The 24,241-nt window shown below is 45.8% G+C and overlaps 1 protein-coding gene across 1 annotated transcript in view; it reads left to right on the top strand.

The window, feature by feature from the left end:
• CACNA2D3 (calcium voltage-gated channel auxiliary subunit alpha2delta 3) overlaps positions 1-24,241 on the top strand; it is an 875,864-nt gene that overhangs the window by 686,758 nt on the left and 164,865 nt on the right. The window contains exons 18-21 of the mRNA XM_068982393.1: positions 14,200-14,283; positions 18,967-19,038; positions 19,300-19,361; positions 20,891-20,958. Coding sequence (XP_068838494.1) covers positions 14,200-14,283; positions 18,967-19,038; positions 19,300-19,361; positions 20,891-20,958 — 286 coding nt within the window. The remainder of the gene's footprint in view (positions 1-14,199; positions 14,284-18,966; positions 19,039-19,299; positions 19,362-20,890; positions 20,959-24,241) is intronic.

Below are 24,241 nucleotides of genomic sequence, written 5' to 3'. Positions count from 1 at the left end.
GGAGCTCTGGGTTCAAGTCTGAAATTTGATGCTTTGTGTGCCTGTCTGTCCCTGGAAGGACAGAGACCACCTGAGGAGCAAGTCAGGGGACATTCATCATTGTCACAATGGCTTCTTTTTGGACCCAGTGACTACAAAACCAACATCCCACAGATAGAGGCACACAACTTACCACAGGCACAGCAGAGGCCAGACTCCGCAGGAGACAAATTTAGGACATGTCTGAAAGGAACACAGACACTCACACACACTCACTCCAAATTAAATCAAAAGCCCGAAGAACCCTCTGCTAGGAATGCTCAAGGCAGATTTAAATAAACAAGGACCCCACTTGGCAGAAATGTACCCCCAAAGAAAGAAGTGCCCAGTGAGACAGGCTTAATTTCCTGGGATTGGGAAGGATAAACAGAGGAAAGAGGAGAAAAATCCTTTATCTGGGACATTCAGAAGCTGACAGGCATTACACACGGAACACTGTCCCCTCTCCCCAGCATAGAACCATAGAGATTTCAGAAGTATATCCTGGGTATTAGAATCAGTTGAAATATTCTATTTCTCTCAAATGCCTGCTCCTTGCCCCAGATAGCCTCCTCTGGAGTTCCCAAGTTTCTTCCTACACTCCAGGAAGAGAGTCTGGGTGTGACTGGGGCAGGTGAAGGTGTTTATTTGACTCCCAGTACTGCAGCAAGTTTGAGAATACTGTGGATTGGATGCCTTTAACTAATACCTCTTTCATCCAAGTTCAAATACAAGTATAAATAGTACTTTCATATATATTTCATGGAAAGTTTCCTTTGAGAGGTAATAATTTGAAACTCAGCTCTACTCAAGGTGGAGTTCCAGGGAGCTGGTTGAGGACAGCCACAGGTCACTTTGCCATCATCAACTTACTGTGCCCTAGAAGGACACATCCCAGGCAGGCACCCAGCAGCAACCTCAGGTTTATATATGGGAGGTTCACTGGTACACACTTCCCCATGGAGCAGAATAGTGCCTGAGGCTTTGTGTTCAGGGTCAACTTCAGCTCTGCTGCTGTCAGCTGTGTGACCGTGGACAAGTTACTCAACCTCCTTCCATTCAGTTTCCTCCACTGAAAAATGAGGACAAAAATAGTGTCTACTGCATGGAATTACTATGAGGATTAACTGAGTTCGTGTTCACAAAATACCTAGAATAGGCCAGACATATGGTAGGTGTTGTACGTGCTTATTAAGTAAAGAACCATTGTAATTTGCTCATTCACTCTGTTTACTCATTCCTCAAATATTCATGAAGAATCTACTCTTTGACGAGTACTCTCTTAGGCATTGCAGGTTTGATGCTGAATAAGTTGTCCAGTTGCTCAGTCATGTCTGACTCTTTGTGACACCATGGCCTATACCATACTAGGCTTCCCTGTCCTTTACCATCTCCCAGAGCTTGCTCAAACTCATTTCCATTGAGTCAGTGAGCCATCCAATGATCTCATCCTCTGCCATCCCCTTCTCTTCTTGCCTTCACTCTTTCCCAGCATCAGGGTCTTTTCTATTGATTCAGCTCGTTGCAACAGGTGGCAAAAGCATTGGAGCTTCAGCTTCAACATCAGTCCTTCCAGTGAATATTCAGGACTGATTTCCTTTAATGGACTGGTTTGATCTCTTTGCAGTCCAGGGGACCCTCAAGAGTCTTCTCCAACAGCACGGTTCAAAAGCATCAATTCTGCGGTGCTCAGCTTTCTTTATAGTCCAGCTTTCACATCCATACGTGACTACTGGAAAGACCATAGCTTTGACGAGATGGACCTCTGTTGGCAGAGTAATGTCTCTGCTTTTCAATATGCTTTCTAGGTTGGTCACAGCTTTTCTTCCAAGGAGCAAGCGTCCTTTAATTTTGTTGCTGCAGTCACCATCTGCAGTGACACTATTTTCATTTTTCCCCATCTATTTGCCATGAAGGGATGGGACCAGATGCCATGATCTTCCTTTTTTGAATGCTGAGTTTTAAGCCAACTTTTTCACTCTCCTCTTTCACCTTCATTGAGAGACTTTTTAGTTCCTCTTCCCTTTCTGCCATAAGGGTGGTGTCATCTGCATATCTGAGGTTATTGATATTTCTCCCAGCAATCTTGATTCCAGCTTGTGTTTCATCCAGCCCAGCATTTCACATGATGTACTCAATGGCAACCCACTCCAGTACTCTTGCCTGGAAAATCCCTTGGATGGAGGAGCCTGGTGGGCTGCAGTCCATGGGGTCGCTAAGAGTCGGACACAACTGAGTGACTTCACTTTCACTTTTCACTTTCATGCATTGGAGAAGGAAATGGCAACCCACTCCAGTATTTTTGCCTGGAGAATCTCAGGGACGGAGGAGCCTGGTGGGCTGCCGTCTATGGGGTTGCACAGAGTCGGACACAACTGAAGTGACTTAGCAGTAGCAATACTCTGCATATAAGTTAAATAAAAAGGGTGACAATATACATCTTTGACATTCTCCTTTCCCAATTTGGAACCAGTCCATTATTCCATGTCTGGTTCTGAAGGTTGCTTCCTGACCTGCCTACGGGTCTCTCAGAAGGCAGGTCAGGTGGTCTGGTATTGCCATCTCTTTAAGAATTTTCCACAATTTGTTGTGATCCACACAGTCAAAGGCTTTGGTGTAGTAAATGAAGCAGAAGTAGATGTTTTTCTGGAATTCTTTTGCTTTTTCTGTGATCCAGTGGATGTTGGCAATTTGATCTCTGGTTCCTCTGCCTTTTCTAAATCCAGCTTGAACATCTGAAAGTTCTTGGTTCATGTACTGCTGAAGCCTGGCTTGGAGAATTGTGAGCGTTACTTTGCTAGCTGAATAAGAAATACCTTTTTTCCCAAAGGGCATGGGGCAGAGGGGAGGAGATAGGCAAGGAAGGAACAACTTTGCTCTATAGCAGTACAGTGTGTTAGTCACAGAGATAGAGATACCACGGAAAACTGAAGAGGATACAAGAAGGACCTGAACTGACTGGGGCCAGGCCAGTGTGACTTTCCAGAGGAGCTGATGTTTTGGCTGGGTGCTGAATGACCACTGGACTCTGAGTTTGGTTGGAGTGTATTGGGAGCGGATGGAGTGGCATGTGCAGAGGCCTGATGGCAGGAATGACAATGACACTTTTAGGAGTCAGCACAGTCTAGCTGGAGAGTACAGAGTGAGAGGCCAGAGGAGCAAGCAGAGGCGGTGTGATAGGGATGTCTGGCACTCTGGAATGTTGGACATCGTCCTGCAGGGCATGAGACGTGACAAGGATTGAAGGCTGAATGGTACTAGGTAGGGTTACAGATGAGCCTCCCTGGCTGGACTTGGGAAAATGTACTGAACAATGGAGTCCATCCAGGCAGGGGTGCTTGGGAGAGATGCACCGTCATTAAGGGATAGGTATCATGGCAACCGACACCAAGCTGAACACGAGAGGGATGGGAAGATGCCTGCAGTTCTAGGAGACACTCGCTAGAAGCAGTGGATGAATCTGGCTGCTTTGCCTGGCCCGCTGGCCTCTTCCTCTATTCTAATCGTCTATTCCAGCCTTTACCCTTGTCTCCATGATCACAGGCAAATATTAGAGGACTTAGTCAGCCTTGCGGGGGACCTTTGATTTTCCTATAAGTTATGAACAACATTAGAGGTCTGTTGGGCTTATTCAAACCAGCATACATCCAGAAACACTTTTAAAAATATATGTCAGTATAATTGAGAATCACATACAAAAAAATTAAAGCTAAACATTTTGCTCAGTCACCAGTCCAGTGGGCTGGGTGGACCAGTGGTGGATGAGACTATTGAGTTTGTTGCTGCTGCTGCTAAGTCGCTTCAGTCGTGTCCGACTCTGTGCAACCCCATAGACGACAGCCCACCAGGCTCCCCCGTCCCTGGGATTCTCCAGGCAAGAACACTGGAGTGGGTTGCCATTTCCTTCTCCAATGCAAGAAAGTGAAAAGTGAAAGTGAAGTCGCTCAGTTGTGTCCGACTCTTAGTGACCCCATGGACTGTAGCCCACCAGGCTCCTCCGTCCATGAAATTTTCCAGGCAAGAGTTCTGCAGTGGGGTGCCATTGCCTTCTCTGGAATTTTGTGTTAGGACATGGCTAAGATAGAGAGGAGGTGAGTGGAAAAGATGGTCACATGCATTTAATGCTGCAAAGTGCTGTGTCCTCAGGGAAGTGCAGAACAGGAGCCCTCCTGAGTGAGAAGAGAGACTCTAGCTGGAAGGATCAGAGAAACTTCCATGGAAGATGTGGCCACAGAAATGGATTTCTACATGTCTTTTCCTTCTTCACAAGTATCCTTCAAAATCTTTAGCACACACACAAAAAAGCAGAAACAAAATAAAGCTCCCCTGCCAAGCAGCTCCCCAAATTACACACAAACATTCACACGTGCACGTACGATGAAGGCTCAGCAATGTGACGTAGGATGATACCATTACTTGCATAAGGCATATACCCGAGGCAACAGTAATGGCAGCTGGCTTGGGAGGAACGATTCCTTTCCCTCTCTCGTGCCTCCTTCTTTTTACTTCACTTGCAGAATATTTTCCTTCATGTCAATAAACACAAAGACCTTGAAAATGAGAGGTATCTGTTCTGAATACATCCCTCCAACAAGGGATGAGACTAGGGGTTTTTCCATGGTGACTGAGCTGGTTACAGACACTAGGAATGTTACAGAGGAAGCAGACAAGCCAGCGGCACAGAGGGCTCGCCCCATGGTGAATGGTGAGCCGTAGCATCATTTAAGACTGACACCTCACGGCATTGCAGCACTGCTTGATGCTAATTCGTGATATTACTTGAGTCAATAAGGAAATTCATTGTCTTTGCTGTTTTGAAACTGGAATCAATTCACAGTGCCTAATTGTACCCCATGTTCAAAATGATCTGACAGGTTCCACATACCCAAGAGTCTTTTGATATATAATTAACTTCTCAAAGGAATAATGCCAAATAAAGTTCTGTAAATGCCAAAAAAAAAAGTTGCTTGTCAAAAGCCACAGACATATTCTCAAATTATAGAGGTCCTCTTCTTACCCTAGATGTTATCTCCTAATTACTCAGTGGTCTCTGAAGTCTTTATATAAAATCAGGTTTGGGATATGGCACATTTCCATGCTCAAGAATTCAGTGCAAGTCTTTCTGAATTTTGAAATTCATTGTTAAGCCTGCCTTACATCTAACCTTTGGCCAGGAAGCTTTAGAGAGCATTCTGTCTCAGAAATGTCCTAACCTATCAGATTAGCCATCTTCTAGGCTCCCACATGCATCTTTATCTTGCGTGTCGCCTTCATGGACACCCTTCTTTCTTCTCTGTCGAGAGGTGGTCTTTCCTCAGCATCACCCTCTTGCCTGAGTCAGCGGACCTGAAGATACCTCTCTGTTTTCCATCAGAGTCCCCTAGTCCCTGTTCCTTTGCTGGCACAAATGTTCTTCCTGCTCCAACCACTCAGCATGATGTTCATTTTTATGACTAACTTAACTATTACAAGACAGCCTGGCTTTTTGATAAGGAGAATTTAAATCCAGCCCACCGGGTAGTAAGCCACATTTGACCTGCAGAAGCGATGATGGTGGGGCTGGCTACTTCCTCCCCACACACAGCGTGTGACTCATTCCCAGTGATTCAGAGGACACTAAAGATAAAGGTCAGCTGGGTTTTCAAAGCGGCCGGCTAATTGTTGTTTTTAAAAAAAGAAAAAAAAAAAACCAGTGCTGTTACAGTCTTAGAGTGATCAAAAGGATTTTGTAATCACACTAGAAGAGCAAGTAGAACTTTTCATCTTTGAGACACGTGAAAACATTAATTAATAAGAGCAGGGTACCTTTTAGGAAAAGGGAAAAGCTTGTTGTCTCAACATGCCCTTGTTGCCTCTCTCCCACTCTCTGACTGCCTTTACTCACCCCCGTGGCCCTGTTTCCCTCGGTATATCTGGTTGTCTCATCTTCCCAGGAACATGAAGGAGTTCAGCTCTGAATATGCTCATTGGAATTTCTCTTCTGCCATAGGGCCTATGACATCCAACCATGTGTCTTCTCTGAGCTGTTGTGTGATTGTACAACCAAAGGGTCACACTTCTGATGGAAATCCTTTATCGATACCGTCAGGTACTACCAACTTCTCTGAGGCCTTGAGTTGGATATTGCTTGTTAGTCATCATGTGAATATGATATCATACACTGGACATGTGGCATGATATTGTACTTGTTCTTAACCTAAAGCTGATTCTCGCACCCCTGGCCATCAATGTTAGTTTCAAGGCAGCCCCTGTGAGTTGGCTGTTAACAGAGACATGCATGGCCCATGGGATTGGACTCCCGAGGCGGTTCTGCAACCGTTCACGTGCCAGCTACATGAAGTCCTGTCAGTGGTTGCCCGGAGTTGGTGAGAAGGGAACGCGTAAGGAAGGCAGTGCAGAGGGTGGTGAAGAGTTGGGGAGGAGTGCCCGTTTCCCTGCCTGCTAGCCATGCCACTGTATGACCAGCATGCCTGGTCTCTGCGTTACTCCTCCCGTGGAGCTGTGAGAATTAGCAGGAGATGGGTATAGCACTCAGCACCATACCTGGCACAGGAAACATGCCCTCTTCAAGAAGAATGATAGGCAGTTGAGAGGGAAGCTAGCCAGCAGAGAAGAAACAAATTTGTTTTTGTCTTTGTTTTTCCTGAAAGCAGTCACTTGGAAAGCATAACAGATTGGTTGCTACATTTTATAAATTCTTGTTGGGGAAACAGTGAACTTAGAAAACTGAAAACAGTAACCGCGTCAAAATACTTGTCCTTTGGGAAAGATAATAGAGTGTCCCCTGGTGATTCCTGGCTTGTGGTAGTGAGGACAATCTTTTTTCATTTCTTATACTTTTCATTATTTTCAAATTTCTACAATGAACTGTTGTTACATGTATAACCAGGGCGAGTCAGCAGGGGGTGAGGGTGGGTGGGGGCTTAAAAAAATGCTCTGTTTAGACTGTAGCCCGTACAGCAGAGACTGTATAGACCCCTGGGATTCCCTTTCCCTGGGGACACCTCCTCTGGGGCAGGATCTGCTATGACAGTAAGAAACCTTGGTTTGCAAATTCTAGGGGGAGAGACCGTTACTCTGTCACAGGCCCCCCTGGCCACCTGCCCTTGGGACCACGTCCTTGTGTGAGACCCTTCCTTTTGACCTCGAGAAGAATGGGCCCCGAAGCCAGGCTGAACTGCCTCTTCAAAGGACTAGAAAAATTGGTAAACAGCCATACTGTGAAGGGGCTTCCCTGGTGGGTCAGATGGTAAAGAATCCACCTGCAATGAGAGAGACCTGGGTTTGATCGCTGGGTTGGGAAGATTCCCTGTAAAAGAGAAAGGCTACCCACTCCAGTATTCTGGACTGGAGAATTCTATACAGTCCATGGGGTTGCAGAGTTGGACACAACTGAGCGACTTTCACTAAACTGTGAAGAACCGTTTTATCCTGTGAAGGTCGTCTCTAGGGACAGGCATGATGAGGTGGGCTCCCCTGTCTCATGAGCATTGCCCACTGCTGACCCAGTGGCGTGTTGTCCCAACTCTGCTTGTCAGGATGTTTGCTGTGCTCAACCGTATCTATGCCCATTTGTTCCTCATGGCAGCCCCATGTGTTGAATGATCTTACCTCCATCCTGCAAAGGAGCACGGTGTGTTGGGAGAAATGCAGGCCAGCCCTGGGCACACAGCCTATAGGTGCAGACCTGGTTCAAACCACAGTCTCCCTCTGGGGCCCTGACTTTTCCCTGTTCTCCTAACTGGCCTGGTGAATTGTGACCTGCAGTTGGAGAGCAGAGGATGATCCTTCACAGACAGCTTCTGACTGAGTTCTTTCCTAAGGCTCGCCTGGGCCTGGCTCGAAGCCTGATGAATAATCAATGTCCAACAGTATTTCGAAAAGACCCTGATGCTGGGAAAGATTGAGGGCGGGAGGAGAAGGGGATGACAGAGGATGAGATGGTTGGATGGCATCACCGACGCAATGGACATGGGTTTGTGTGGACTCTGGCAGTTGGTGATGGACAGGGAGGCCTGGCGTGCTGCAGTTTATGGGGTCGCAAAGAGTCGGACACGACTGAGTGACTGAACTGAACTGAACAGTAGTTTTGGATATGTGAATGGACAAATGAATGAATGAATGAAGGAGTGAAGGAATGAAGTGCCCAGTGGCCGCTAGGTCATCCTCTCTTGTGCGTGGAGGAGAGAAAGGCGTGTCGCCCTTCCTTCTCAAACGGCCACTTAGCCTCTAAGGCAAGAGGAAACCCAGGACCTCAGAGCAGGCGGTGAAGGTGTCCACCGGCTGAGGACCGTGACTGCCTCCAGAGAGAAACATTTTCCCAGAAAAGGCTGGCTCCCAGGCCCTGGCCACACTCCTTCTCCAGATGGCGCGGGCTTTGGGCAAGGCTTCTTCCTCTCCAGTTATGGGCCTCTCACCCCCATCTCCTTCCTTCCTGTTGGCAGCATGGAGCAGCACGAACTGTTTATCAATTATTAGCACACATAATATTTGTTTCACAAAGGCTGCGTGGATGTGTGTAACTGACTTCCTTTAGTCTTTCCCAAAAGAACACAGAAAAGCAAAGGCATTCTTGTTTCGTTCAGACCCACACGAACATGGCCATCACCTTAGCCAATCCCTTTCTGCTTCCGCAGTCTATCTGCACTAGCACAAAGGGGCACTCACATCCAGACGGTTCAACGCGGCCAGGAAGGTTCTGGCACTTACGGCAGACCCCCGATGGTTCCGGCTGGCTCCTCAGATGGGTGCCCTTCTTTCCCCGTCCTTCTAGGCCACAGGCTGGTTTGGTGTGTTCACCACATCTGGCCTTTATTTGAAACTCCACCTCAAAGTATTTCATAGCACAGAATATCTTTCCTTATTAAATTCTCCCCCACATATTTTTTTCATAAAACAGGCACCAAAAACTACAAACCTACCCGTGGCTCTCAAAGTATCTGTTTATAAACCTTTGGAAACCGTTTGCAATTCGTTAATCACATTTTCAAAGGAAGTTACAGTTTATAGATACACTAACAAATGCCATATCCGATGCTTCAGCCCCAGTAACGAGATCCTCACGAAGGGGAAGAAGGAGTGCGGCTGGGGGACCTGGGATCCATCCCAGGCCAGATCCCAAGGGAGAGGGGAGGTCGGACCTGGGAGTCAGAGGTTTGAGGGTTTAGTGCTTTATCAGTTGCCCTCAGACTCCATGGCCACACATATGTCCTCTCGGGAAAAGCAGGTACGGAGGGTCAGCAATGCTCACACACAGTGGACTCTCTTGATTAGCAGTGAGGTGTTTTACAAATCACAAGTTTCTAAATAGTCATTAAAGTACCAGAGTTTGTGAACACTTCATTTAAAATGTACTTTAAAAAAATGGTTGATTAAAAAAAAAAAAACTAAAGACACTAAATATATACAGGTTGAAACTGATGACTACTTATGCTTGAAACCTAAGACAGCTTTAAAAAAAAATCTTTAAAAAGAGAAGGAGGGTAATGTGGAGAGAATGTGTTGGTACATGAAACACCCAGGAGTATAAAGGTTGCAGGTGAAGCTTGATCCAGGCACGTACACCGTGCTTTCAGCACTCTCCTCATGTCTTTTCTCTGCCTTCCCTGCACTGGCTTCCTTCTCGGGAAGGCTCTCTCCAAGCAGTGGCAGAGCTGGCTGCGAGGAGCTCAAGTTCCCCTCCTGCCTTAGTGATGTCGTAGAGAGCTACTTTTTCCAGATAAATCCAAGAAAGCATCCAGATTGAGTCTCATTTGGGTTGGTATGAGTTATGTCCCCAATCCTGAGCTACTCACCATGTCCTGGAGAGTTGTGGGTCTCCTTCACATACTCAGGTCATTCATTGGCTTCCCTCCGGACCAGGATGGTCTTGCCATCACTGGAACTACATTTCCTGAGTGTGAGGTCCATGGGGATTCCCTGTAGGAAAAACCAAAGAGATTTCCCTGAAATATGCGGGGGATGGGTGGTGGTGGTCCACAGCTCAGGTATCTTCCTAATGGAGGTCTATTCTCTAGCTGAGTAATAAGGTTTTTCTTTTTTTTTTTTTTTAACTTTTAAAAGTATTCATATATCTGTGTTTTTGGCTACACTGGGCCTTTGTTGTGCGGACTCTCTCTGGTTGTGGCAGTTAGGGGCTGCTCTCTGGGTGCAGTGCAGGGGCTTCTCGTTCTGGTGGCTTTCCTTGTTGCTGAGCGTGAGCTCGAGGTGCATGGGCTTCAGGAGTTGTTGTGCTCAGTAGCTGTGACTCTTGAGCTCTAGTGCATGAGCTCAGTAGTTGTGGTGCCCAGGCTTGGTTGCCTTGCAGCATATGGGATCTTCCTGGACCAGGGATGGAACTGGTGTTTCCAGCATTGCAAGCTGGACCACCAGGGAATCCAGCATTCTTTTACCAAGAGAAAAGAGAAAGTGGATTTAGGGTCATCATTCTGAAGTTTACTCATTGTCCCTGACCTGTTTTATTTATGCAACAGCCCGTTGACTTTTCTTTTGTTACTCAGAGTAGTCACTCTGCGACACTACTGTATGGATTTCTGTTTGTATTTTAAGAGAGTCACCCATTAATAAAGACTCAAGTAGAAAGTATTGACTGTTTCATACCTACTTCACTGGTTTAGCAGACATTGTAGAGGAGCATTCCAAAGGGTGTATCCCTGGTCCCGTCTGTTTCTTTCAATGCAGTTAAATTAGAGACTTGCTGGAATGTGATGACTTTCAGGCCAGCGCGCTGGGAAACCTTTCCTCCCCTCACTCTCTAGTCTCTGCTAGTTTCTTGAATACTAATAGTGCAGTGTACTGAATTTCTTGAGTGGTTTCATTAAAACAATGAAAGAAGATATCTAGGAATGGTCACAAGTCATGGGATCCATCTCTGTGGATTCCATTTTCGCCAGGTATCATCTAAAAGGACTTGGGTTCTTTAGCACAGGTATGACCTTTCCTGCCAAGAGAGTCTCAAGTCCCAACCTGGTATTTAGTATTAAGTATCTTACACATGAAGAGGAGGTGACTATATGACACCATCATCTTCAACAAACATCTTCCTGCCTAATGTCTGCACAACAGCAGCCCAACAAATTATTCAGTGGGTCTCCTTCATGTCAAGGAAATGACATATTAGGCATTTGTATGCCGTGAGCTCGTGTCTTCACCAAGGTTTTTACTTTTTCAGGACTTACACTAGCCACATGCATATTAAAGGCTTATTCCATATTGAACTTGGAGCATGCTTGCCACCTTACATACAGTACCTAGTTAATTGTCTCAGCCTACCTTGGCTATGGAGGTATTACTGGTTTTCATAATTTTGCAGTTGAGCGAGGAAGGAAGGAAGCTTGGAGCAGCTGAGTGCCTTACTTCATGTCACATGCCCAGTGAGCAGCAGAACCACTGTGCTCACCTCTTCTAACAAAGACAGGGATGCACTTTCTCCGAGGATGAAGGACCATGGTGGTCTTTTAAAATTGCTTCCCTCGTGTCTCAGCTGGTAAAGAATCCACCTACATAGCAGGAGACCTGGGTTCGATCCCTGGGTTGGGAAGATCCACGGGAGAAGGGAAAGGCTACCGACTCCAGTATTCTGGCCTGGAGAATTCCATGGACTGTATACATGGACATGTATAATCCATGGGGTTGCAAAGAGTCAGACGTGACTGAGGGACTTTCACTTTCTAAAATTTCTTTAGTGGCAGTTGAAATAACATGAGGCTTAGCTATGAAAATTTGGTCAGGGGCTGGGGGTATGTGATATACTGGCTATGTGATCTTATTTAACTTGCTGTAGGCACTGTGGGGAGTAAATTGACTATAAGCAGGCAGAATTAAGAGTGATAAATCACAAACAAGTCCTTGGGAAAGAATGAAGCACCATTTAATTGACTTTACTTATATTCTTAGGACCTTGTGCTTGCTAGGTGTCCAATAATTGTATGGTGACAAAGTGATTAAAAGAGGATTTTGAAGTGATCAATGGAAGAACTTCCTCCAAAAGACAGTATATACCTAGCATTAGACTCCCCAAGAAACCATTAAAGTTTTACCCTGATTGGTCAGAAGCTGAGCTGCAGAAACTTCCGGGCTGCCTGGTGGCTCCCAGGAATTATTCTTACCAATATGGAACCTGGGGACCATCAGTACAGGTAACAGAGGTCCAAGAATGTCTGACTGTAGGGCTTCTTGGCATCGTGTGCCCCTCCTGCATCCCAGCTCCTTACCCTGAGAAGAGGTGACCACCCTACTGCCCCCTTTCCTGTTCCACCCGCTCAGCCCCAGCCGGACTCTCTCTAGGGCCAGACATAGTGAGCTTTCCATAACAGGATCCAACTGTGAATCTGCTATCGTTTACAGCGGCTTCTGAGGGAACCGCTTCCCTTCCTCTTCATCTGGAGTGGAGCTGATGTCATAAACCTGACCGTGACTGTCTGTTAATTGAAAACCTGAGAGAAGGGGGTAGAAGGGCGGTGGCCCAATATGGTCAGAGCCCACTCCCCCTTCGAGTTGAGGCAGCCTTCCTGGGTGGTACGGCTGGACACCCCAGGACAGCCCCGCATTCCTGAAATGCAGCCCAGAGGGAAAACAACTTAGCAGGAAAACTGCTGAGTCCCATCTGGCCCTGCAGTGATGGGAGATCTGCCCTGCCTGGCCTCTCTCTCCTAGATTCCACCGCGGGGCCAGTGTGGCCTCTTTGGTCCCATACACCAGCGGTGATTTTCTCCTCCACACTAAGTGCCTTCAGCACCTATCTCCATAGTAACTGAGCAGTGTCCAGAATGGTAGTCTTAAATCACCTAGAGTGATGCTGTATTAGAATCCTGCCCATTAAATCCAAAGCTGGCTAATTTAGAAACAAAAGGAAAAAAGAAAAATAAAAGCTATACATACATATGTATTTTTTCCAATATGCCCTCAGCTGTATCTTTTGAACTGGCAAAGGGGTTGCTTATCCTGAGCCTGCAGCAGAGGGCAGACTTTCCTACATTATAAGTACAGCATTAAAGTCCCAAGACACAGGAATATCCAGACACAGGACTGTCTGATAAAATAGTAGGCTTGCCAGGTGACTGTAACACCAGTGCTTTAGGAGGGGGAAAAAAAAAAAAAACTCAAAAAACTTCCTGTGATATTAATGCACTCATCAGCTTTTCCAGAGAGATGTGCTAATGACCACTAAATCTGGCAGTGATTCCCAGTCTCCATGCTCTTCGGGTTAAGTAGCCCTGCTTATCTCAGCACTGCTATGGCCAGTGTGATAGGAAGTGGAAGGCTCCGTGTGTTTGAGAAATGTTACCAGGATGCTGAGGCCAAATATGGAGATCAGAATACAGACAATGTAAGATTCCCTATCCTGTATCATGAAGGTGTACGCTCTAAAAGCTTTAGATTAGACGAGAAAGGCTCCATTCCACACGTAGAATGTCCAAGGAGAGGGGAAACTTCGCTTGCACCTGGCATGTTTATAGGTAAGGAGTCTACCAGGTAAATTCATGTGAAACAAAGAATTGGCTTGTATACTTAGTCCCCCTCTATCGGCTCTGCTGCTGCTGCTGCTGCCAAGTCGCTTCAGTCGTGTCCGACTCTGTGTGACCCCATAGACGGCAGCCCACCAGGCTCCTCCGTCCCTGGGATTCTCCAGGCAAGAACACTGGAGTGGGTTACCATGTCCTTCTCCAATGCATGAAAGTGAAGAGTGAAAGTGAAGTCACTCAGTCATGTCCGACTCTTAGGGACCCCATGGTCTGCAGCCTATCAGGCTCCTCCACCCATGAGATTTTCCAGGCATCGGCTTAGTGGTGTCCAACTCTGCAAGCCTATGGACTATAGCCTGCTAGGCTCCTCTGTCCATGGAATTTTCCAGGCAAGAACACTGGAATGGGTTGGCATTTCCTTCTCTGGGAATATTCCTGACTCAGGGATTGAACCTGCATCTCTTGCGTCTCCTGCATTGGCTGGCAGATTCTTTACCACTGTGCCACCTGGGAAGCTCCCATGTTTGCTAGTGACTCAGTTCAGCTTTCCTGATCTTGAAAACCCAGGAGTGCCCCTCTGCTTCTCTCTGGTACCCTCCATTCACAGTCCTCAGGCATGAACCAGGAATTCAGATGATGAAGGTTGCCCTGGCCGGTGGTCTCACGGAAATGTTTTCTTCATTTGTCATATGCTTTCTTTCTCTCCCTCTGCTGCCAGTACGAAGAAGGGAAAAAGCGGAGGAAACCCAACTACAGTAGTGTTGACCTGTCTGAAGTGGAGTGGGAGGACCGCGACGATGTGGTAAGCGATTTGATTTCAAGCCTGGTGAGAAGGACGCTGCATTTTACCCTCCTCTGCCTGGGAGCTGGTCAAGAGAGGCCCACCAGAGGAACACCTGGCCGTCAGAGGGATGCAGAGACCACGGGCCCTTGTATGCATTTGGGGTTTTATAACTCTCCTGCCGGTAGGTCCACTTGCAAATGGGTTTCCAGCCGCCCTGCCTGCTTTGTGTAGTCTAAAACCATCCGCATTTGGGCTCTGGTTCCTTCTGCAGCCAATCAATCTGGACTCTTTCCGAGTGCCATTGATGGGACCTGCGACCCTCAGGGGAGCCTGGCCAGAGCCTAGCGGGGCCGCTGCACAGCCAGGGCCAGAGTTTACCTGTCAGGATGTCAGCCAGGGCTTGGCAGACCCACTTTCCTCCTCTTTGGTTGACCACCCTGTTTCCAGGGCCACCCCAGCCTTTCCCCTTTTCAGGCCACACTTTAGTAACACATGCTTGTTTCCCATACAGCTTCAGCCTTCAGGACTGCATCAAAAGTTTTCCTCATGCCCACGATTTAGTCCCAACATTCTTCTTGTTCCTGCCTCAGTAAATCAGATTTGTCAGACACGCCATCTTTTGTGAATCCAGGCAGACTGTCCTTAATTGAATCCTAACTTCCCGGGTGTCCAAATCTGGATCCTTGCTCTCCCCTTTCTATACGGAGCCTCCATGCGCAGGCAGGGCGTCTCTGCTTGTGCCCCCCTGACCTGTCTGAGGCCCTTTCCTGAGCTCCATCACTGAGTCAGCCTTGTTTCTACCTCCCCCTCTGTCTTGCTTCCCAGAGGGAAGTTGAGGAAAGCCATTTGAAATGCATAGGCTGGGTTCCGGTGCTTTCAGAAATGCAGCCAGCATCGTGGTCCCCTTGCTGCTTGCTTTTCCTCTCTTCATATCCTCCGCAACCTGGACATTACTTAGCTAGCATAAATCTCTGAGATTTTTCCTTGCTTGTAAAATGCAAGAATCATATCTGTTTTAAACATTTACCCTATCTCCTTCTTCATCTGGGCTATCTCTTTTAAACCCCAATGCAGACAAAATCTTCGCTGTTTGATTAAAAAAAAAAAAAAGAAAGTCTATTTCTTCATCTATTCTCTTTTCCCAAGTGCTGGTGACCTGACGTCATGTCCACTCAGTGACCTGGTATAGTTTTATATCTTCTTGTTCTTTAGACATCATCATCAGGATTCATGTCTGGGTCTGTTGATTATACCGCGCCTAACGTACATGTCCTACCCTTTCAACCTGCTCCTATCAAGAAGCAGGCTAGTGCAGTCTCGAAGAATGCAGTTCAGGCATTTGCCTGCCTGGTTTCAAGCCCCACCTCTGCTCTTTGCTGGCTGTGGGTCTCAGGCAAACCATTTTTTTCTCTACATCTCAATTTTGGTATAGGTTCTTTTTTCTCAGTCAAATGAGTATGATAGCAGTAGTACCTCACCGAACTATTGTGAATGCTGGTGTGTTACTATATTGAAAGATACAAAAGTGTCAACGTTGTTGCTCAGACACTATGAGCATTCTGAGTGGTAGCTGTTATTAGTACTATTCTCGGCATTATCAACCCTCAGATAACCTTCTTATTAATGTATGTCTGTTGCTAAACTGTATCATGTAATTTTAAAGGGTGCATTCCATTAGTTTGCTTTCTCTTCCCTCTCTATCAGTTGCTTTATTTTGACTTCACTGCATCTTTTTGTTTTCTTTCCAAGAAGTTTTGAACCCTGTCATCAGCATGCTTCTCCATCCCTTCCTTCATTTTTTTACATTTTAATTGACATGGGAAGCAAACTTGATGCTCTTTCTTACTTGGGAGTCCCCACATCCAGGAAGCTGGCCTTCTGCTCGTTAAACATTAGGCTGACACCTGCACTTCTCCTTTTCAGGTTTCCTGAAGAGATTTATTACTTGGCTCATCTGTACCCCAGTTGTCGAGTCATCATCACCTGTGCCCAGGTTAATTTTCCGTGAGCTGATATCACCTTTAACTAACAATGATTTGACAGATGCTTTCTGTTTCCTTGCTGTTTTCTTGCTTTGTCTTCGGCTTCCCAGCCATGTTCCTCACCTTGATATGATTGCCAGAACTGGACTCTGTGTCTGCCTTCAGAGTTCCCGCAGGTGTAGCAAGTCAGTGCTCTTATGCTTCACCAGGAGGTCTCTGGTTGTGCGAGTTTAATTTGGGTCTCTTGTCTGCTTGAAAAGAAGGGACATTTGAGACATGAATTCCTTCACTATCAATGTGCTTGATTGTGAAAACCCAAGTTACCATTTCTCTCCTAGGGATTTGCACATCCTCGATTAGAGAATTCTGGAATCTATGCAAAGCGTCTTTGTGAAGGCTACACAAGATCCCACATGCCCATGTGTCTGCCAATGGGATTTGCACATATGTAGCAGAGGGCAGTTTAAGTCAAGATCTTGGAAACACCAGACAGGCAGAGTCGAGGAAGAAGCAGCATGTGTCTGCCCAGCTGTGGAGAAATTCTTGGAAGGAGCATCCTACTTCTTTTGGCAGCTAGGCTTGTGTTGAATTTCATGACCACATTTATAACATAGACCCTATGTACTAACAAAAACGATGTGAGGTCATATCTGTGTCAAGCAAGCTTGAGTTTGAATCCTAACATTTTAGGCTATTGAGAGGAGTCTGACATGAAAGAAGAGAGAGGGGATGATAATGAAGCTGCTGCTGCTGGTGAGGATAACCATGGAGGACAGCTTACACCTATGAATGCTTAGGGTGTACAAGGCACCCTTCTACACAGTAGCTCTCAGATTCTCACTGCAGCTTTATGAGACGCGTGCTCTCATTAATAGCATTTCGCAGAAAGAGAAACTGAGGCACAATGGGGGCAAGTGATCTGTGCAAACTTCTGGCTCCAGAGTCCATTTCTGAATGACAGTACTGTCCTGCCTCAGTGTTCAATAAGTGGAATCTGTTTCCATTATAACCGAAGGAAAGGGAAAGAAAGAAAGTGAAGTCACTCAGGGTCTGACTCTTTGTGACTCCGTGGAGGATAGCCCACCAGACTCCTCCTCCTTGGAATTTTCCAGGCACAGGATAGTGAAGTGGGTTGCCATTTCCTTCTCCAGGGGATCCTCCCTACCCAGGGATCGAACCCAGCTCTCCTGCACTGCAGGCAGACTATTTACCGTCTGAGCCACCAGGAAGCCCAAAGGAAAGGGAGGGAAAGACTAGACTAATCATCTAAGCGTCTGCCTCCAGAAAGTATTAGTGAACCCGGCTTTGGACCCTCCCAGGTCCTGGCGCGGATCATCCTCAGCTACTGGGAGTTGGGGGTGGGGCGGCGCTGAGGCATGGAGAAGCTTACCTAATCTCTGACTCGCCTGGGGAATGTGAGAGGGGCAGGTCCCAAATGGCTTTAGGCAGGCACCAGAAAGAGGAAAAATGAAAACCATGTCAAAGATAAATCGAGCTGTTCTTAAGAGTTAGAAAGTAGACTTAATTAGGACCAGCTCTCCCCATCCAAAACCACAAAAGTTAAAATGGGAAAATATTTCCAGAAATGCCCATTATGTGTTGTTAAAAAATATCTAGAGTAAAATATATGTTTTATTTTATACATGCCTCCAGCTAAAAATTATGCTTTTACTCTCTTGCACAGAAGATGGGAATGTGAACCCAAATCTAGACAGGCCCCGCGTCAAATTTAGGTTGCTTGCAAGCACTGCAGTTCTCTATCAGCCAGATCTTATTCAAGCTCCTCAAAGGAGAAAAGAGGGGAAAGAATTAAAAGAAAAAAAAAAACAAGCATGGGGCTGGGAAAAAGCCTTTCCTGACAGGCTGTGGCATGTCAGCATTTGTTCCTGTTTCATTAAATGGCCTTCCCGCCGTCTCCTATTGGTGCCCATGATGGCACAGCTTTCATCACTGTGTCTGCTGTCCTTCTCTGAACTCACAGAAGGGCCAGCAGTAATTAGCAGAGATCAGCCAGGGGTGGGGGAAGGGACGGAGGCTCATGCTTCCCAGATGAGACCTTCAAAAATCAGACGCAGGGTTGCCCCGTTCACTGCCCATCAGCCTCAGCCAGGCTTTTCAGTGGCCCAGATTTCTCAGTGAGTATTTGAAGATGGTTCATGCTGTGAAAAGCTAATCCCTATCTTCCAGATGGTTGGCTTTTGAAAACAACCAACCAAACAAAAAACAACTATATAGGAAAATATCTTTAACTTGATTGTGTTTTCGAAAATTGTTTTCTCCATAACAAACCAATACCTTTTGTGAAAATGTAGCTTGTGCCCTGAGACTTCCTTGCTTCTTGAGTATTTTAGCATTTGCTGGGGGTTTGTTCCCTGACTCTCAGGATTTAACGTTGAAAAGGTTTTTTTGGCCACTGTTGCCCTGAGGTTTACATGAGCACCCCAAATTGAAGTTGATGGTCCTTTATTTATTTTTATTAGCCTCTCTGCCCCTAGACAAGAACAGTTGGATGTTTATTCTTCCAAAGCCCCATTTCAGAGATCTGAAAATAGTATTTAGACTTACTGCAAAAGTACACCAAGAGTGGACGGGGAAGCAGGCCAGCCCTGCATACACAAGACAGCAAAGATGCATTCAAGCTAGATGGTGAAAGGTGTCCAAGACAGTGTGGTAACCCTGGGAAGCACTAACCCCAATTTTTTTTTTTTTATCATTTTAGTTAAGAAATGCCATGGTGAATAGAAAGACCGGGAAGTTTTCCATGGAGGTGAAGAAGACAGTGGACAAAGGGGTACATTTTTCTCAAACATTCTTGCCGCTTAATTTAAAACAAACCACTGTGAAAAATTAGCTTTGAAAGCTCTATCTGGAGTAAATATCATTCACTGAGCTCATTTTTCTCTTGTCTTTACTTATCTCAAACAAGATTCATGTAGTACTGTTAACCTGATCATAGTGTGTCCATTTATTTTTATTTATTTCTGAAAACTTCACCTAGCAGACTAACCATGTTTTCTTTTCTCTACGACCTTTTTTTGTTTTTTCAATCTAGAAACGGGTTTTGGTGATGACAAATGACTACTATTATACAGACATCAAGGGTACTCCTTTCAGGTAGAGCTGACCATAATACATGGACATTCCATCAGACCCATCAGTTGTGTTTGTACAAAACCTGCTGACACTCTCAGAGCTCATCATCTGAAGATAACCAAACATCCTGCCTAAAGGCTGGAAAGAGTGAGGAAGGGGCTTTTCCCAGGCTGCTTTTGTTTTTGTTTTCCATAAGGGGAAAAATGGTTCAGGCTCACCTAGGAGAACTCATTCAATTTGCCATGGCTTTGCATCTCATTATCAAGCAAATAAGCTTTGGGGGTTCCAACTAAGGGTGGAGAGATAAATTCAGCGGGTTACCAGGGTCCTTAACCATCTAACTTGCTGCCCTTTATTTCCATGACCAAAAAGTGTTCCTTCACACTTCGAGGCAGCATATTCATCCCTGCGTGTTGTGCTTCGGTTTTAATTTCTCCGTACTGTTCCTCTGTGCTTGTCTGCCTTTCAATCCTGTTATTTCTCTTTGTAAAAATCTTGAAAAATGCACTTGCCCCCCTTGCCTGCTTTCTTATGTGGCATTCTAAAGTTTCCCGCTATTAACTTAGTGTGATAATGCTTTTTGTAAAAAGTTACTTTGGTAGGACTTCTTTGTGTTCTTCAACTGATGCCTCACAGAGCTCAGGGAAAAAAGAGTTTACTGACTCTGGATCCATCTTAATAAAATCTGTGGTGTTGTTGTCGTATATGGCCAGGGATCTTGGGTGAATTCCATTTGGAACCAGAGCACTTGAGGAAACACATGACTGCTAAGTGGGATTGCCAAACGATGAGACTGTGTCATCAAACATATTCTCTGACTTTAGACGAAAAAGGAAGGAGCTTAAATTGAAGTCGCTCAGTCGTGTCCAACTCTGCGATCCTATGGACTGCAGCCCCCCAGGCTCCTCCATCCGTGGGATTTTCCAGGCAATGGTCCTGGAATGGATTGCCATTTCCTTCTCCAGGGGACCTTCCCAACTCCAGGGATCGAACCCGGGTCTCCTGCATTGTAGACAGACGCTTTACTGTCTATCAGACAAGGAAGAGGCTTGGGCAAAGAAACCCAGCATACAGTCATGTGGCTACATTCAAGTGACAGCAGAAGTGTTCATTTTTGCCGTTAGAAAGGGGTCAATTTTCCCTCATCTCAAACTCTATAGTCTGGAAAGACCCTTGTGTGGCTAAATGTAGGGCAGGGGATGCATAAAGCGGTAATGAAGATTATTAGGGCATGTAGCTCTTACAAAAGCATCTAAGAGAAGGGCTTGCTCAGGGGCTTGTAGCAGTCGCCACACCTCTTTTAAACATACTTGAGAGCCACCCATTGCTGCTGCACTTCCAATCAGAAATTACACTGAAGCAGCTGATCAAATCTAAGAAAGACCAACACCAACTCTAATCAGTGGGGTTTTGAAAGTAAACTTTTGAAAAAAACAAATTGCTTACAGAACATGAAATGGAAATGTGACAATGGAAAATAAAAAGTTAGCCAACAAGTCTGTTCCAGTCAATGTTATGGATTTCAAGATCTGCTTTGTTTCTCTGCACAGTTTAGGTGTGGCGCTCTCCAGAGGCCATGGGAAATATTTCTTCCGAGGGAATGTAACTATTGAAGAAGGTAAGATGCTGTCTTTATCCATCTTAATCCTTTCATGTGGGAAGAAAGCCCTGAAGCCATTGGGTTAGCTGAAGAATTTGCTCAGCTATCCAGCCCTTTCTCTAATGGACGTTTGACTCAACCATTTACCCCCCCCCGCCCCCCCACCGCCCCCCGATTTTACCTTGCTCTCTTAGACTGTTTCAGATGCCTGGGACTCCCAGATAGTGGCGGCTTTCCTTATGGTTTCATTTATTTATGTTGTGCTTTTATCCACAAAGTTGTCGAGGCAACTCATAGGAACCATCCATCTACCAGCTGTATTCTTCTCATACATAAAATTCAGTACCAAGAGAAATATGAATTAGTATAAAAACTCAAGCACAGGAAAAGGAAAACAAAGGTAGGCAAGCCTTAGTCTTCTCCACATTGAGCTACAAATTTCACTTGTGTTTTGAGGCAGCCTAGGTCCAAGGGAAATGTGATCATTCAAATGATTTATCTAAGTCAGAAGGAATAAGGAGCATCTTGAGGTTCTTAGCTCTTCTTGTCTTCATAAAGCGCCAGTGCACTGGGGACTCCCAGTAAATGGTAGCAGTTGTTACAGCCCGTTAATCTTTAAAACTGCTATCTTCCCCATACTGTCCTTTACATCTCCCAACAACCCAGTAGCTCAGAGAAGTTATCTTTACCAGTTTCACCAGCTCAAAAGGAGCACTGGGGGTAGCACGTGAAAGGCTTCACTCCCAGAGTGGCCCTACCCAGGTGTTAAATTTTGCATCTTGACAGAGAAGGAGTTGGACCAGACCAGTGTTCTTTATGGGTATCCTCAGGGAGTGTGGGTATCCTGGGTATCCTCAGGGAGTATGCCAAGAGTGGGAAGGTCAGTTACAATCCAGCTTTTTGTGGGTTAGAACTGGTTACAAATGAGGATAGTGAACTTCCAGAAGCTGGACTGCTTTGTGATTCATTCCAGTGATGTAGCAGAGAAGGAAGAAGGAGATTGAAAGTCCCTGAAGTGGCAGATTCCATATATGGCCTTCTGCTCTACTGCCCAGTGTCCCCACAACGTTTCATAGACTTTGAGTTTTAACTCCCAACTGATTGTGAGGTCTTAAGGAATAGGAAGGAGAGTGAATGTGGGTCATTTTGACCCGGACAAAGCTCAGAGTGTCCCCACTGCAGAGGCAATCAAGTATGTGCTCCCTCTTCCTAGAGCCAGGCAAGAAAAAAACAGGCAACTTTGTGATTTGAGCAAAATACTCAACAGGATGTATTCTCAGGGATCTTTTTTAAAATCTTCTTTAATTTTCTGGCTCCATGAGCCACGTGTGACTCTGTAGATGTCCTGCCCATGAAGACAGAAAATTCACATCTAAGCCATCTGAGGTCAAGGTGAGGAAGTAGCTTATGGTCAGAACAGTCCCTGGTGGCTCAGATGGTAAAGAATCTGCCTGCAAAGCAGGAGACGTGGGTTCAGTCCCTCGGTCAGGAAATCCCCTGGAGAAGGGAATGACTACCCACTGCAATATTCTTGCCTGGAGAATTCCATGGACAGAGGAGCCTGGCAGGATATACGGAGTTGCCAAGAGCATATGACTGAGCACATGTGCGTGGACACACACACACACGCATATCTCGATACAGATATGTTGCACACAGTACTTGTTCAGTCAGTTGGAGCTAATGTTATTATTGTCAGCATTATCGATCAAGAGTAGATGTGATTTTGTCAGGAGTATCTAAATTGGAGGTGAGAGAGTTAGAGAACAGGTGTATTTCCTTGGTGGTCTAGGAGCTCAGAGAGGAAGCAATCAAAAAGATCTTCCCTTTAGGGTCTAGGTAGAGAGATTTGTAGATGAAGACTGATGAGCACAGAAACTAGAAATATATATAGAATTGATATCATTAACGCAATATTCCAGGAAGGCGAGATCCAGTTCAGGGCCTCTGCACCTGTGATTCCTTCTGCCACAAGCGCTTCAGTTACTCCCTGGCTCTCCCCTCACTTCTTGCAGGTCTTTGCTTAAAGTCACTGTCTCAGCGAAGCATCCCAGACTCCAGCAGTTTACACTGACACTCCCTCATCCCTCCCCATCTCTTGGGACCCTCTCTCCTTGCTTCATTCTCTCCCTTAACTTCATACGCCTCACTAGTGATAAGCTATGTATTTTAACTTTATTTTCTTATCTCTTTTCTGCCACTAGAAAGTAAATATCGTGAGACCATTAGTGCTTTTTCTTTTGGTCTCTGTTATGTTTTCAAGGCTGTAGACCTAGAATAGTACCTGGCTCATAGTTGATGCCCCATAAATAAATTGAAGGAAGAATGGAAGGGAGGGAGGTAGGAGTGGAAGAAGCAAGAAAGGGAGGAAAGCGTGGATTGATGCACGGATTGCCCTAGGGACTCATCGCTATCCCATTCAACCCTCTGGAGTAGTCTATGACCTTTGGCACTACTGTGGCATTCCCAAGCTCATCCTGCCAGTAGGTGTTGGAGCCAGGATATGGCCACTTGTGTCATATAGGATGATATTCTACATAATTTATTCCCAACTAACTATGAAGTCAAACAGGAGTATGTGATGCTGGTTCTAGTATTTTGCTATTCATTTTGTACATTTGTGTTTGAGGAGGATACTGGAGTCCTGAGCACAGTAAGATATCATTGATCATGAGGGAAATTGCCATTCTCAATCAGTGGAGTTTCTGAGGTGGTCGCTTAGAAGTGTGTGTCTGCTGACGACCCATGAAAGTGAAGTCACATAAAGACACAAGGAGAAAGAGTGGTTTCGTACACTTAGGGCATCTCGAGCATTCTATAAACACTCTCCAATTCCCTGCAAGCCTCAGTTCTCCTAGCTACCTCTCCAGACTGACGACTCATTTCTGCTTAGGATCCTGTATCACCTAGCAGGTTTTGCTGGTTAAAAACAGTTGAGTTTTGGCAGTCTCATACCATTCACCCTATAGTTTCACCCTCCCAACCACCTGTCCCTTAGGGATGATTATTATTACTGTTTTGCACAAAAAGAAACTGACATTTAGAAAAGTAAAGCAACCTGCTGACATCACACAAGAGTTTAGTGGCCCACTCAAGTTCCTGACTCAGGCTGTACTGTGTGGGCCTCCAAAGTTGGTATCTCCACTATTGTGCTAACTTCTTTCCCAGGACCTACTGGTGCCTCATTTATGTTCAAGGAGTTGAGTCTGGGAGACTCTGTCCGGGGAGGTTGCAGTAGTGGCTGAATGAAGTGGAAGTTGGGGGAAGGTTCTGCCTGAGACAAAAATGTTTCCTATGTGCC

The sequence above is a fragment of the Capricornis sumatraensis genome, chromosome 10 (genome assembly GCF_032405125.1).
Source record: "Capricornis sumatraensis isolate serow.1 chromosome 10, serow.2, whole genome shotgun sequence".
NCBI lineage: Eukaryota > Metazoa > Chordata > Mammalia > Artiodactyla > Bovidae > Capricornis > Capricornis sumatraensis.
The sequence above is the reverse complement of the archived record's forward strand: the minus strand, read 5'-3'. Positions and strand labels throughout refer to the sequence as shown.